This window comes from Haliotis asinina, chromosome 7 (assembly GCF_037392515.1).
Source record: "Haliotis asinina isolate JCU_RB_2024 chromosome 7, JCU_Hal_asi_v2, whole genome shotgun sequence".
Classification (NCBI taxonomy): domain Eukaryota; kingdom Metazoa; phylum Mollusca; class Gastropoda; order Lepetellida; family Haliotidae; genus Haliotis; species Haliotis asinina.
The window spans coordinates 33,253,173-33,270,245 of NC_090286.1; the positions used below are offsets into that span (position 1 = coordinate 33,253,173).

Here is a 17,073-nt window from a genome sequence, read left to right on the forward strand (position 1 = left end):
TACCTAGATCTTACAAAAATATTTTAGATATATTTGAGTACAAGTTCACTGTTATTTTTATGGATACAAGGTATGAATTTTTATTTTAACTATAAATAATTACAATTTCCTCTAGATCAAGTAAGTCCACCAAAAGCTGAATTTCACCACTTTCCAACCTTTTACTTCGATTTCTAGCCTCACCATTTGTCTTCTTAACGAGAACGTAGCTGCCCTTACATATGTGTTTTTTATGCAATGAATAATGGGTAGTATTTAGGTGTATTTAGCTCGCTATCCTAGCTAGGATCTGTTACTGAACTTAGGACATGGATAAGATTGTTTCGAGAAGGAGTCTTATCTTAACAGTAGGATGTCATAACTCCTGCCCTAACCAGTTAGGATCTGTCTTTTCTGGGACCCTTTCGAGAATAGGCACCCTGGGTCCTTAGGGCCTGCAGGTTTTCAGGGTTAGGGCAGATACTGGATGCACACTTGTTTTCAGAAACCTTACATGTAACCTGCACCCTTCTTAAAGTCACTTGAGTTTGGGTGTTAAATAACCCTCCTAAAAATATCCTGCATCTGCTTCTACATAAACAGGTGAGGTGAAAAATGCTTTTATATCACATTTAAGGTTACTGCACTCATTTTGCAATATGCATTGTGCATGCGTCTGGTTTCAGTTGTCTGGACCTAGGTTTTACCATGCCAATGCCTGACACGTGCCATTTCACACACACTTACCAACCACTAGCCGATCAGTCGTATCCCTTTAATATCAAGCCCCTATCAGGGTACCAAAAACTAACTTCTTTTAGCACCCTCCTCAATTTTGCTGATGCTCGGTCCACTGCATCCTCGATATCTCCAGGGTATACGTTCCGATAAGTCTCCACTATACCCTGGACGCATCTACGGCGCTGCCAGATAAATTTATTACCTCCCTTGACTGTCTTTTGATCCAGTCAGGTGTCTACGCTGGGAAGTTGAGCAAACCAATCACAACTCAGTTTCGTTTTTTGAATTATCTAACCGATTATACTTGGCTACAGAAACCATGCAGAGGTTCTCTGGCAGAGGTAGGAGGCGTTCTTGCATATGTTGTTTTAAAGTTTCGGACCTGTCAATTTGTTTGTATGATTTCCCCAAAATCTGGGACGCACTGCGGGCAAACCTTCGCAGTTGCGACCGCTATGTTTGTTGACACTGGCAAGCTCTGTTATAACGGCCGCCTAGCTGATTGGCTACTATGAGAAGGCGGAGCCAACAAAGGGAGGTAATAAATTTATCTGGCAGAGCCGTAGATGCGTCCAGGGTATAGTGGAGACTTATGGGAACGTATACTCTGGAGATATCGAGGATGGGTCCACTGAGGGAGTTAATTAACTTACGCTGCTTTTCTCATTCACACAATATTTGACCACTTCAGCTTCTTGTTCTTGGTTAAAATCAGTTGTAAGTTTTTGTAGAATGTACAAACAAAAATCATACAGCATTCAAGACAGATCTTCATTCTTCAGCTGTTTCAGAGATAGGCCATGACACTGTGAAAGCACACCTACACAGAGTGGCAGAAATCCTTACACATTAATGTGTATCGTTTACTGAAAAACAATATAACCAATTCAGAAAAATTGTAGCTTCTATTTTCAAATCCGCAAAGTCCTATATACTTCTGACATTGTACAGTAATCACATATATACACAATAGTAGAAAACAACAATCATTGTAAAAAGAGGTATTTTATCATGTAAACACTACACTGTGCTAGTATAGGCACCAATATGGGAATATGTTCAAAATGGGATACTGACCAATTCACTTGACTAACATGGTAATAACACAGTGGAAGCTGTCAAAACTGGCATCTGTCCAATCCGGCAAGTTCTCAACACTGGCATAATATCTTCACCCCATCCATGGCTTGTACATTTACCATCAGCTCTACAATCCAGCACTTTGTCTAAATCATTTTATTTCTTCAGTCTCAGAGTGTTGGTTTAGACAGCTTCCACTGTATGCGTAACATGTATATATACACACACCTCAACAATTATCTACAATTCAAATGAATGAAATGGGCATGTCACTGACTACAGTCAAGTAATGAAACGCCCAGTCAATACCTTGTCTCATTCCCATCCTTAAGCTTGCCTGTCTTAGAGACTATAGCATACATCTATCTACATTAAAGATGGTTAATGTTTATTCTAGATGAAAAACATATCTAATACATCAGTAAGTATCTGTTAAAATTTAAAACATGCAGCTTAGATTTGAATTTGGTTCATTCATGCACATGCAGTATCAGATCTATGAAATCTTAAAGCAGCAAATTACAAATGTCTTTTTAAAGTATTCTGATATAAAGCTAAAACCCACTGCAAGGACTGAATCAGCAGTAAGGATGCTTTGATTGGGTGCTACACTTCAACTGGTCTCTTCACTACTCATTGTGGATTCAGGTTCATACATTTTTTTAACAGATTTGTGCAAGAAACTAAACAAAAAATGTTGGAAGACGTGGAAAAGTCTTGCTTAATCAATGTTGTATATTTTAAGTACTGGTAAAAACATTCAGAAAACTACAGAAATAAAATAATAAGAAGCTATATAAAAGATATATAGTTCATTATCTGTCAACATGTACATTCAAATTCCCAGTGATGAAGTTCCAAGAACCTTATGGCACATTTGTATATGTTGTGTTATATGTGGTTAATCCAGTCTAATCCATGCATGTTAGCTTCAAACGGGGCATATACATTGCATTTCATTTTAGAACAAAATATTACTAATTGTACAAAATGTTTTCACACTCACATATCTGATTTGATTACTGACACTTTTATGTACAATTGAATTAGTTGATTAAGAAACCTTTAAATAAAAACACTTCAATCCAAATTAAATAAACAACAATCATTATGCAGTATATGTCCACAAATCATAGTGGTTTTCACCAGTAAGGTCCATTTGCGACCTACTCGTGTTATTCCGGGAGAAGTTATTGTGGGTTTTTTTATTAATATTTTGCCTTAAGGTACAACAGATTAAGTATAATTTTAGATACATTATACATGACCTGCCTTGCATAATGATGACATGAAAACACAAACAATGTTTATTAATATTTCTCCAGCTTGTAATTCTTCTCACCGGATAAGGTAAGTAAATTATTACTTACTGTAATAAGCATGTGACAAAGGCAACTATACTTCCTAAATTTGTATGGAACAATACCTAACCATGATCATTAGCACAAACAACATGTGATTGAAAGTATAACATTTTAACAACAATAACATGAAATTAGATGAATCTGGGACTAGTATGGAAATAGAAAAGGTGTTTTGGTAGACATTATTGTGGGAAAAGTATGTACTTCTATTCCCTTAGGTCAGATCTTTTATTGGCAGTACCTTAATTTATATATAATCTCATCCAAGTCAGATGATATCATACATTATTCATTCTAGCATAAAGATCTAAGGACATCAAGGACACAAAATTCTAAGTAATATAGCCATTCTGACTAGTACATATTTTCTTTTTATATTTGAAAAGAAATAACATAATAGACGAGTTCTGAATGCAAAAGATAAATTCATACTATTCTAATGGTGCAGATATTTTCACATCTTGCTGTTCCTGACTGAAACTGCACCTACACCTAAACAGAACCATACTGAACCACAAAAGAGACACACATTTCCCAAAAACTGAAATCTCATAAAAGGCTTGAAAAATATCCAGATAGGTACTTTAGGTATAGGATGTTCTCCTTGGCTGAGGCCAAACTTTCCAAATTTGGGTTGTTAGAAAATGATGAGCAATTGTTTTAAGAGTGAGTGAGTGAGTTTAGTTTTATGCTGCTTTTAGCAATATTCCCGCAATATCACGGCGGGGGACACCAGAAAATGGGCTTCACACATTGTACCCATGTGGGGAATCCAACGTGCGTCTTCGGCGTGACGTTGTTTTAAGAAGGTAAAGGTCATCAGCTTTTGAACCTCCTCATCTTTCATGTGGCCTTAACAGTCAAAGTTCACTCAGGGTTCACGTAACATAACCTACTGTCAAGGTTTCCTGAGATCTCCATGTCAAGTGTTTTATTATGCAAAAGATCTGGGATTCACTGGCAAACAAGGATAAGTTGGATAACGCAGAAAATGCATTTATGACAAGTAGGCAGTGCAGGCAATGAGCAAACCCATTTGGTTTGTGAAAGGAAGAGCAGGAGTAGGCTAATACACATGCAGTGGATGACGAAATTGATTCTGTGAATAGGAGTTTGCTGAGACAGGTCACACGCTTCACTTGACCACAGACAACCTGGGGCACCTTTGCTCACAATGACAAGCGCCAGTGGTCAGCGCTCATATGGGTCAACTGTCAAGTAGATGTTCAAATTTTCCTTGTTTACCAGTACACTCCTGAATTTTTAAAATTTGTCTGTAGACTGTGTATAGTAGATCTTCCTTTGAGAACCAAAAGGCCATGAGAAAGACAGTGTTCAGTTAATGTTACTTAAACATGGATGTAGTCATTCCAAACGACACATGATGACAATCTGCTGTATCACAATGAAATGTAAAGATATATTGTACCTGCTCTGATGTACATCACGCTACAGGATGCAAAATATTGCATCCAATATGGATACAAATATACATGGGTGCTAAAAATGTACAGTGCAAATTTGTTTGGTTGTTTGAGAAAAAAATGAAACATTATAGACTGCATGTGACAAATAACTAACATTTCTGATCAGGTAGAAATACAAAATATGTTCTTCAGAAACAGATTTTCACCTGCCTGCCTCTAAATACCCACTGATAACAGGGTTAATGCTTCTGAGTATGTCACGAATGACGTCAGTAAAATGCTTGGAAACTAAGTAAAGCATCCCATGTTGACAGTCTGAATATATACTCCAATGCTATATATAACATTGCTGCTTTCAAAAACTAAAAACCTTCTTCCTGTTTATGTCAACTTCTTTGTTGCTTCTAAATGCCCCCCAAACGCTTGACTATCAATGTGTTTAGTGCTTGAAAAGTAATAATTGGCAGAATTAAATTCAGACCTAATTGTAATATACTGCATGATTTATTCAGTGGATGAAACAGAAGCAATAAAATGCTTTTCTTGTGGTCATATGCAACAGTTTTAATTCATGTCATTGACATTTATTGAGTCTAAGGCCAGGGAGTCAATACATGAATGAAAATAGAAAACAAATTAGTTTGCAATGGTTTGATGAAATTCCAATTAAACTGAAAAAACGATTATGTTAATAATGTTAAACAACTGAGTATGTTAAAAATGGAATGCCTTTACAAATTCCACAAAATGGAAGTGGTAACATGATTGAGCACTTATTTAAACAGTCAATAAAATCATCCCTGTTATTTCAAACACAAGGAGGTATTAGTGTACTACAATAAACAATGGATCTATATAACAAAATGAAACTGTCAAAGCTTTTTGAGATAACTGTCGTCATCGTCTCTGGTGCATCTTGTGTTTTGTCACCATCAATCACACAAACATTTCTGAAAACATCTTTCGTTGATACATTGATCTACCACCAGCTGCACGACAGAACAACATTCTTCATGTCTTATGAATACTTTTCCAAATGTGAACAAAATGTTTTAACCTTTTTCAGATAAATTTACTGAAAATGATGAGTCTTCTTAAAAGTTCACACTGGTTCAGTTTGCACGTCGTTGCACATTCTTTGAATCAGCATATGGTGATTCATATGCCTCCATGGGTGGACAAGTGCAGACCACGTTTTGGTCACCATATATGTCATCGATACGGCCAACGGTGGGCCAGAACTTGGTCTCCGGACGTACAAATTGCTGAAATGAGATATTTTCAATTAAATTTCAGCTTAATTAGCTGCAGTATTCCCAATATTTTGTTGAACTGGGTGACCATGTTTCAGACACTTTATTTTCTAAAATTACTCTCAATTAAACTCTCAGGGATTCTGAATGTCCAAAGAAATGTAGAGGTGACATGCTTAACAGCAGATGTGCCTCAATGTTATTTAGTAGGACCACAGCTAGCTAGATATGCATTCCTAAACAGACTTGTCTACAATGGGGACTTACTGTGAGGAAGGCAGCCTGTTCCTCGGGAGCTATTTAGAAGGACCATAGCAAGCTAATATCTGGCACTGCTTACAGTTGGTCACAAGACAGAAGTATGTCCCTGCAGAGACATCTTCAATGGGTGTGTACTTACTGCGGGGAAGGCGGCCTGTTCCCTGGTGTAGGGCCGGTCCCAGTTGGAGGACATCACATCAGCCTGAGTGTGAGGGGACATCTGAAGTAGACCAAACAATATTTGTCAATGACAATACTTCACAGGTTTGTTGTCCATTATCCTTGATACATATTGTCAACAAGTGGTGTAGAAATGTGCGTCTATTTAAGCCAAGCAAATGAATTGATACACTACTCATGTGTGCGAATGATATGCGAGTCCTAACACTGCTTGATGATAAAGTAGAGTAGATGCCACAAGGCAGTGACATTCAGAGAGTAATCTAAATTCTCAAAGTAGAGAGTACTCCCTAGATGATATTTCTAAAGCTGGAACCAGGCTGTGGCTCAGTTCTTTGATTTAAAGTAGCATCAACATAGCACATCATCTGATTATATTGATGGAAGAACATATTACAATGTATATAAAAAATGAAATTGTCCATATCATTGACAGGAAAGTGTTGGTTGTCCTAATTTAGCAATACTGGTGTAATTGATAGTACATGCAGTGATAATCAGCAAACCAAAATCATAAGTATTTGTCAGGCGTCAGAAGTAACTACATTGTATTTCCGATGTCACTAAGTGGAATCTGTGTCATTTATAGTGTGTAGATCTGGTGAAATACCTTCAGTGGGTTGATGTTCATGTCCAGTTTGCCAGTCTCGATGTCGTGAATTTCCTTCCTGATTGCTAAGAATGGAAAGAAGTAAACCATTTGTCATGTAGGCTTATCATCCGGCAGGATATCATGGTAGACAACAGCTACCTTCTCTTGACTAATAGCCATGAATATGACTTGATATACCTTGGCATCTGTTTGTATCCCAGAACTTGCATCATTTGCACAAATATGAAATGTTACGACAGTGATAAAAAATTCTTTGTTTTTTATCACTGGTGGATCAAGATTTTTTTAACAAATAATTCAAAGTAAAATTATCAAGTTGAATGCAAACCAGAAATTTCCGCCACATTCTTTTTAGTATAAAGCTATATGTGGATACTTAATACTGATTTAGGTAAGTACAATGTTAATAACTATTTCACAGAATATCTATATATTTTTTACTAATATATTAATATTCTTGGGGAAAAAATAATGCTAAATTTGGCAAAAGAATACTTATTTCTTCATCAGGGTTTAGCCATTTGGGCTAAATTAGGGTTGGCATCTCTGACTCTATGATGTGGGTAGCATGCCCTGTCCCTGTTTTTCATCTCATGGACCTTTCCACATTCTTCAGTTGAGTATGGCACACCATGTACTTACCAATGAGAGCATCACACAGCCGGTCCAGCTCGCCCTTGTCTTCAGACTCTGTGGGCTCAATCATCAGTGTCCCCGCAACTGGCCATGACATGGTGGGAGAGTGGAAGCCTGTGGGTTGTAGAGCAGTATTACTTGATAATCTCACAAGGCAAACATTTGATGATTAACTTCATCTACACAACATCTAGGCGAGAAATGATGAGATTGTCAAGTACAATGATTACAAATAAACATTTAAGTGTTTGACATATTACTTAAGATTGACTTGAGTGCCCCCTGCAATCCACTTTAGATACACACCATAGTCCTGAAGTCTCTTGGCTATGTCCACCACTTCTATGTTGGCATTCTTCTTGAATTCTCTGCAGTCAATGATGAATTCATGGGCAACAAAGCCTGAAAGGAAAATAGAAAAATCTGTACATAAAAGCAATATTGAATCTTAGCATCAGAAGCATTATACGTAAAATCAAAACATATTGTAACTTAATTAGGGAAACGTATTTCAAAACAATTATACATGTTGCATTCAAACTCATGACATTCTTGTATCAATGAATCCTGTATAATTATGCAGTCAGCAACATTAAAACTATATCACAACACAAACTCTGAAACTGACAAATATGTGACTGAAAGCTCAAATCTAACACAGAGATAATTGTCCATGTCGTTTTTATAGTGAGTGATCGAGTGATTGAGTTGAGTTTTATGCCACACTCAGCTATATTTCAACTGTATGGCGGCGGTCTGTAAATAATCAAGTATGGACCAGACAATCCAGTTATTAACAGCATGAGCATCAATGTACGGAAGTAGAATAAAATGACATGTGTAAACCAAGTTAGTGAGTCTGACCATCCACACCTGTTACTCACCTCATGCGACAAGCATGGGTTACTGAAGATAAATTCTAACCCAAAGCTTCACGTGCCGTTTTATACAGTCAACTAAGTCACACAGTGTGGTCATCCAACCTTCCTTACTTGGCTCTTACATCAATCATAGGTTATGCTGACATTATGCTATGATAATTCTGAATCCGCACAGAGTACCTTATGCAATCATGAAGTTTTATTTATTTTTTTATCATTTTATTTTAATCGTTTGTTTTAAATATATATTCTGTGGTATCAATACTCCTGCATTGCCTGTGACTATGCTTAGTTTTTACTACAGCTGTGAATGATCTTGTATTCATAGAGGAGTTATGACAAGCACAAATATCTGCATTCTGTTTATTATATATATCACAGAATCTGGCAAATTGAACCTACCTTCCTCATTCGTATACAGAGTCTTGTAATGGCCGTTCAGTCTCTTGCTCATGTAGTTTGCATTTAGGATGGCAATCTCTGAAGCATGACGCAGCCCCTCTGCCCCCATCATCTTGATGTAAGCCCACGAGATGGGGAGGATTGCACTGGAGCCAAAGGGGGCTGCTGATACCACTCCAAACGACTGTGCCTCTGGACCGGTTGTGCCGTATGGAGGAATTATAGGATGTGTGGGTAGGTATGGGGCAAGGTGCTTCTTCCTGGAAACAGGAATTGTGGTGTATCTTCTATTACCAGTATTATTATTGCATGAGTATTTATATTGCGCTATAGTTCATCCCATTTAGGTGTATGCTCAAAGCTCTTTGTTTTTCCCTTGATCACGGGATGTCCCCATGATACATCACATTTTCAAACTGGACTCATTGGAAGTAAACAAATCGTGCAGCCACTAGTCACACCAAGTTTGAACAAACCCGTAGAGGTAGCAGACTATTTGAATAGAGTCCTCCTTGTGGTACGTATAAGAACTAAAATGTCCATTTCTAATTCCTGCTTTAAAATACAGCTGTAACAATATTTGAATAAAATATTTACAAAACAAAAAATTTGTTTTGTTCGATCACTCCTACAGGGCCCCATGGACCTCTACAGGCAATAGTAGGTAACTCTAAGTCGCTTTATTGCTTATGTGTACTCCAAGGAGAATCTCTATGAAAAAGAATACAATCCTGTACTGATGAACACAACAACTGTAGTAGTTTATTTGGTATTATGACCACATGGATAAAGTGTTGTTAAATGTGATAATAACCAAAGTCGTGTGAGAGTTAATTATTGGCTTTATAAAAACTGAATCATTAAACTGATGTGAAGGATGGTCGATAATGCATCATTCAACCAATCAGATCAGGCCTTGATTCACATTCGTCATTTGAGCTATGATAGCTTGTAGAACTACAACTACTGTGTGGATCAGGACCCAGCTCTGTAGCTTAAATCTAATAATCTTATCTCATAAATCTGCAAACACCACCAGCACACTGCTCAATAAGGCGATATTGTACAGACTGTTATTAATTTTGAATCATAGTTCCATCTCCTATTCTTGCAGTGAACTCGTTTTCTGCCCCCATCATTGACACTTGCGGTAGTTTTCCTTCACTGACAGGTAACTAGGAAGTGGCCTTCGAGTGGTAATTCACCAGATGGATCTATCAGCTGCCAGATGCAGATGTTAGAGAAAAAATCTCTTCATTTACAAACAACAATCATTCATACCATAAGAATTGTTTTTTCAGGCGATATCCTAGGTGCTGCGAGAACAGGAAATGACTTCTTAACTGACAGTGATACAGACTTCAGGTCACTAACACAGACATAGAAGAATTCTACTCACACTCCGATGGGTCCCATTCCTGGTCCACCTCCTCCGTGGGGGATGCAAAAGGTCTTGTGAAGGTTAAGATGGGACACATCAGAGCCGTAGTCACCAGGACGACAGATACCAACCTAGAACATATTCCCCTGTGTTCACTGATAGTCAATATCACTACATATTGCATTTCATAAATACTATGGGGCGGTGGTGTAGACTAGTGGTTAAAGTATTTGCTCATCATGCCTAAGCCTAGGTTTGATTCCCTACATAGTGTCATTTCTGGTGTCCCCCTGCTGTGATATTACTGGAATATTGTTAAAAGTGGTGTAAAACCATACTCACTCACTCATAAATGTTATGAACATGCTTAACAGTGTTTTCCTGTGAAATTATGTTTTGTACACTGGAGCCAACAATATCACGGCTATTCCCACGCAGTCTGTAATAGTACAAATCAGACAAGTAAACCTGTGATAGATAATGTAAGTAAGAAGCTTGATGGGGCATGTTGATATAGCTGACAGCTACCTGATCCTGAGTAAAGCTGACTGTGATTCGATTCAATTTTCCATATTGGACCCATGATTCGATCATTTTCAGTTCAATTTTTTACACAAGTAAAACATCAGATTTCATTTAACTCTCTGACTCATATTTTTAGTCTGAAATCCATTGTCAACTTGGTGATGTCTACAAACAACAATTCTCATTGGATGATCACGTTTTACCTTATTTCAGTGTGCAAACCTGCTTGAGCTGGACCTATAATTATGTTCCGGCTGTGTGTTAATGATTTAAGTAGGTATTCAGATATTGAAATTGTGATAATGGTTATCAAAAATCAAAACTAATGAGTCAAATTCAGTGTTCAATGACTCGAACCAAATCATTGCAGCCATCCTCAGAAGTCATGGTCAAGCAGGGTAGTGGGGCACATGTTGAGCCCTACAGTCCCCTTAGACAGACAACAAAGGAGTGATGTAGCCAGAGAGCCCCCTCTGGAGACAGGTCTTTAGTAGTGGAGATGAAAATTATCCTGGGATCCGGTCAGGAATGAATACATATAGAATGGTTTTCTTCCCATCCAGCTGCATGTTTCAAAGCTGCACTGAAGATCGTTAAGTTACCTGTGCATTCATGTTGGCTCCATCCAGATACACCTGCCCCCCGTAGTGGTGGATCATGTCACAGATCATCCTGGAACAACAAGAACTTGTCATACAGGGAAACAGGTACCCATAATGTAGGCAGCTTGCCATACAGATAAACAGGTGTCCCTAGTAGGCAACTTGTCACACATGTAAACATGTATACTGTTTTAGGCAACCTGTCATACAGGTAATCAGGTGTCCCTAGTAGGCATCTTGTCATACAGGTAACAGAGTAGGCAACAGGTAATAAGACACCCTGGTCTTAGGTATCTTGTCATAAAGGTAATAGTGAGCCCTGTAGTAAGCAAATTGTCATATAGGTAAACAGGTACCCCTGCAATAGGCATCTTGTCATACATGTGTATAAGGCGTACAGGTAGGCAGGTGCTCCCATGGTTGGCAATTCATCTTATACAGGTATAAACAGGTGTTCCTGTCACTCAGGTAAATGCATACCAACATACTTGGCAACATGGGATAAGAAAGACGAATTTCACTCTTCAATATTCCTAATTACCAATCAGTTATATAACTATTCAACAGCACTGTTTTTCTGTGTCACTTTTGAAGCTTTGTTTGCGTGATTTACTTATTTGAGATGATTGGGCTGTAAGTCTGTAACAGTGTGCTAAACACTGCATGTAGACGAGACACCCAATTTATTAGCCTTGTACAATATACAATACAGAGTTTTTGTACAATATACAATACAGAGTTTGATACCTGTATCAATCTGGTCCCCAGTGGATTTAAGCATGCAAATGCACTGAATGTACCAAGTTGAAAAAGTCATTCTTATCCAAACAGGCTTTATTTCTGTACTTATTTGGCTGGTAAATATTTATAAGGTCACTAACAAATAATGATTCTGTCAATTTGCTCATAATTAGTTTGAATGTATCTTTCTAATAGTAACAACTAGTAATACAATTCTACAGAAGCTTTCATTTTTGACAAGAACAAAGAGTTGTGTCAGTGATGAGGTAAAACAGGGTTTAATGCTGTACTTAAGAATATTTGCACGCATCATCAGTGTATGTGTGGCTGCTTGTACCAGCCGAGGCTTAAGCTGGTGTCATAGTGCTAGCTCACTGAGATACCATGCCACATTTTAGTATGAATATCCCATTGGGACACATTATATTGACTCCGAGCCGACCATTCCTTGTTGAAACCATTAGTGCAGAGTGCCAGGCAAGGACCAACATGTACCATATTTTAACATCCTTTGGTATGACACGGCTGGGGACTGAACCAGTGACCTTCCGCTCCCCAGGTTATACTCTAACCTCTGCAACACAGAGGCAGTCAGTTGTGGTAGTGAGTTGTTACCTGATGTCCTTGTCGAAGACTCCATGTGTAGAGGGGTAAGTGATCATCAGACAAGCAAGGTGGTCAGTGTGCTTCGCAATCTGAAGTTAGTAGGCAAGTGTTTGATTTTAATGATGTGATAGTAGGATTTTTTTCTAAAAATATAATCAAGCTCCACGTTTACCTAATGATTTTAACATATGTCTACCTAAGAAGGCAAAACATTTGTGTGACTTTGTTTCCTGGAAACTTTGTGGAAAGAAATTGAATTTTCAAGGGTCTTACAGGCCCATACACCCTTCCAAAACACAGTGTGATGAATTTATTACCCTTAAGATCTTTTAAATAAGCATATTTTTAAACAACAACATTCAACGTTTGGCAGAATGAGATGCAACCTTTGTAGTGTGTCACATGACAGATTTGATGAGATGTTCGATTCATATAGCCTGGCAAATCCACCTACATGGTTTCATTTGCTTTGGCTTTTAACCAATCAGAATTCAACACATTTATCTCAAGGGTAATAATAATGAGTATGCACTAATTTAATGTATACAGGTATGCCCTGGGGTAATGCTACATGTTCCAGACAATACACACCATAGCATCCAAGTGCTTCATGTCCACATGTCCATCCTTGTCTACATTGATGGGCTGGATCTTCATGCCAGCCATTTGGGCACTGGCAGGGTTGGTGCCATGAGCTGACACTGGGATCAGGCAAACCTGGAACCACATGTTTACACACACTGATGACAGGTGAGTGCTTGTGAACTGCACAGTAAGGTGGTTACTGATCATCTTCACATTAAACAGTGATGGCTCAACTCTTCACAGTTCATGAAGCAACCATTACTAAGGTTAATCTGAACTCCCATTCTTCAAAACTGCACCAACGATACCTTAGTGATCACCTGAGAGCACCGTGAAAGGAGAGACTGGCAGACTTTCTGACCCCATCACTCACTCACTCACAATTGGTAAATACACATGTACTCGAACCTTGATCTGTGAGTATGGCATCAATCCCTGATTCTGTATACAATTACACATGTATACACAATAAACCAAGTCACTTAGTCATATGTTATGACCAGCATAGTGAGTGAGTGAGTGAGTGTGTTCAGTTTCATGCTACTTTTAACAATATTCTAGTAATATCATGACAGCAGACACCAGAAATGGGCATCGTACCCATGTGGGAATCAAACCTGGGTCTTCAGTGTGAGGGGCCACTGTTTTAACCACTAGGCTACCCCACTGCTTCCTACCTAGGATCCACACAGCATCCTTTATATTTGAGATATACCCTGCTGGTAACAGACTTGCATCCATGTTGTACCTATAATCCTGACAATACGTTGTCATCTGAATGACATTGACATTAGTCCTGCCAAGAGTCAGAGGGCTATTTATTCAACCACATTCAAAGTTTCCATTTTTTGTTTGCTCATGTATTGTTCAATGCTACACAGCAATATTCCAGCTATATGTAAGTGTTTTTGAAATAATAAGTCTGGACCACACAATCCAGTGACTGTCATCATGAGCATATATTCACATAACTGAGATGCGTTAAGATGCATCAACCATGTTAGCAAACCTGAATATTTAACCTGCTACTAGCCTCTTAGGCCACACTAATTATGTTTCTTGTTTTATGGATTTTTGTCTTCAGAAAACTTACGGTAGAAGGGAAAAAATATAAATCACCAGTCAAAGTAACAGACCTCTCAAATACTAAAAGTATTTTACTTTTGGCAGTTATAACGTGTATATGGGCCAAGAAGAATGACTACATTTTTGGCCAGTATAAATGATAAGCTTTTAGTTGTTGAAAAGGGAAAATTAATTTATACTTTTTTCTTATTCTTCATAGAATACAACCGTTGGACCCATAAAATACGAAACAAAATTGGTCTGGCTTTATGATAAGTTTGGGCTGTTGAGGACCAATTCCAACCCCAATTTTCAAACGGAATCATTTATCTGGAAACTTCCATCTTATGGTCATTCACATGTTGGAAACAAAAGCCATATGTTGCTGATCAGCACACTCACATTTCTCTGATCTTCTCCCTGGTCCTTCAAATAGGCCATTATAGCCCTCAGACCTGCATACTCTCCTTGTGCTCCGCTGGAACATACACCCAGTATTACACAATATCTTCAGCTTCAGTTCATGATTAACTAAGAAGGAACAAACAAACAAACAAACAAACAAACAAACAAACAAACAAACGAACAAACGTTTATTTATTTTGTTGTAAACCATACTTCTCATGTATGATATAGAAAAAAAAAAATATTTATCTACGAGATAATATTTGATCATTAATGATGTACCTAAAAAAATATACATCATCTGAAAGGAGCCTAAACCAAAACTAAATTTCACGAGCTGAGACAGGCTTGACTTGCTTCTACATTGAGCCTCAAGTAGTCCTCCTTTTCCAATATATTCCATAGGATTTAGTGAGTGAGTGAGTTTACATGAGTATTTCCCATGTGGGGATTTAAACCGAGGTCATTAGCATGACATGTGAACACTTTAACTATAAGGGTACCCCACCACCAGTGGAGGATCTAAGGAGACAGACTTTAGTGGGTAGTGTACCACTGCTGGTATATTCCAGTTCTATGCCTCCCTGTGGCTCTTTTACAATATGGGAGAATCAAATATATCTTGTACATAATTGGTCCCCACAAGATATGAAGGCAGTGCTAGATTTGGGTGAAATTTTGAATGGGTCCAAATTGATGAAAATAATGTTTCTGGACCACCTCTAATGTTAAATAGATGGGCAGATGTAAAACAGAGGGGGTCCTCACTGAATTTGATGAGTCAAAACACTCAAAAACCCTCTCTTGAGCCAACATTGTGAAGGGTACCTCTTTTACTTCTTCATCAAAAAATAAACATAAATATTACACATACAAATCTTCATGAATCTATTCATCAATTTATCACTTGCAGAATATTTGCAGGTAGTACCTGTTTGGTTGAAATGAAATCTTGTCATAACCTGTGATCTCACACAGATCAGCTTCAAGTTCCTCAAACATCTGTTGGTAGCCGAGAGTCTGCTCTTGGGGGACAAATGGGTGAATGCAGGCAAACTCCTTCCATGAACATGGCTAGAGGAGAAGAACAGCGTACAATAATGTCACATGAGCCTTACAAACTGGGTCACTTGTGTCTACTTTTCAGCAAGTTAAAATAATTATTTCTAACCCCGGACCTTCTGCAGAAATACCTGCATCTGTGTCAGACATGATACGTCATTTCTCCATTCTATAAAATGTTTGAATAGTGGAATTACTGCAGTAGTTTAAATGTAGAACTATTACAGCATGTATCAAGTGCTATTTTCACACTAACATATATATATTTACAGTTAGATTGTGAATTGTGAAAAGACTAAACATTTCAGTCATTTCGTGAAATCGCTAAGAGTGACAGCTGTTTTGTGACATTTTGTACCAACAAATTTTAAATCAATATACTTCAGTCATTTCATGAATACTCACTTAATAACTTAATCTTCAAAAGTAGATCACAACTGCAACAAATCATTTCCTGTCACTAATAGTTAGAACTGTTGTGGCAGCAACTATTGCACTTCAGTTTGGCTTTGAAGTATTTGCACCTGTTTGTTTGACACTTACTGTCCAGATCGGCCACACCCCACAAACCCCTGTCCAACACATATAGATGAAAAGAAATTTTATGAAATGACTGAAGTATATTGATTGTTGTTACACAAAATGACTTGAAATGGCTGACCCTCTTAGTCAGTTCACGAAGTGACTGATTTCACAATCTGACAGTAACATATATATATATATACTGACCTATACCATGTTTGAATAGGCTGGACCAGTGAAGATCAGGGTTAGAACTGATTTTCAGTAATCAGGTGGTCACGCTCACTAACTTGGTTGACATGTGTCACCAGTTTTTCGTGGTATAGATACATGCTCATGCTGTTGATCACTTGATTGTCTGGTCCAGACTTGATTATTTATATATAGTTGGGATATATATAGTTCCATATAGTTGGAATATTACTGTGTGAGGCATAAAAATAAAGAAAACACACTCACTTCAATAAGTTGCATTTGGCCAAATTCACTTTGAGTTACATCCCTTGGGCATGCCAGAAATTATGATTGTGAATTTGTATCTGCATTCTCTGGGATGTTTCTATGTTTGTAAGCACCACACTCCATCATCGGATTCACCAAAGTGGGAAATATCTGATACATGTACAACCTCAGGCCTTCTTCTCAGAGAAAGCTGTTATGTTGTGATGTAGATGGGCTACTATTCAAACTGTGACATTAACACCCATGAAGATCAGGGAAAGACTTGATCTTCAGTAATCCATGCCTTTCGTAAGAGGTGAC

The 17,073-nt window shown here is 37.9% G+C and overlaps 1 protein-coding gene across 1 annotated transcript in view; it reads right to left on the reverse strand.

The window, feature by feature from the left end:
• Positions 1-1,610: 1,610 nt before the first annotated feature.
• LOC137290624 (glycine dehydrogenase (decarboxylating), mitochondrial-like) overlaps positions 1,611-17,073 on the reverse strand; it is a 51,014-nt gene continuing 35,551 nt past the window's right edge. Inside the window, exons 14-25 of the mRNA XM_067821688.1 lie at positions 15,659-15,801; positions 14,725-14,800; positions 13,264-13,389; positions 12,682-12,761; positions 11,326-11,395; positions 10,217-10,329; positions 8,818-9,077; positions 7,841-7,936; positions 7,541-7,648; positions 6,896-6,960; positions 6,245-6,325; positions 1,611-5,856 (exon numbers count right to left, since the gene is read on the reverse strand). Of these exons, the coding sequence (XP_067677789.1) occupies positions 5,704-5,856; positions 6,245-6,325; positions 6,896-6,960; positions 7,541-7,648; positions 7,841-7,936; positions 8,818-9,077; positions 10,217-10,329; positions 11,326-11,395; positions 12,682-12,761; positions 13,264-13,389; positions 14,725-14,800; positions 15,659-15,801 (1,371 nt within the window). The 3' untranslated portion in view covers positions 1,611-5,703. The remainder of the gene's footprint in view (positions 5,857-6,244; positions 6,326-6,895; positions 6,961-7,540; positions 7,649-7,840; positions 7,937-8,817; positions 9,078-10,216; positions 10,330-11,325; positions 11,396-12,681; positions 12,762-13,263; positions 13,390-14,724; positions 14,801-15,658; positions 15,802-17,073) is intronic.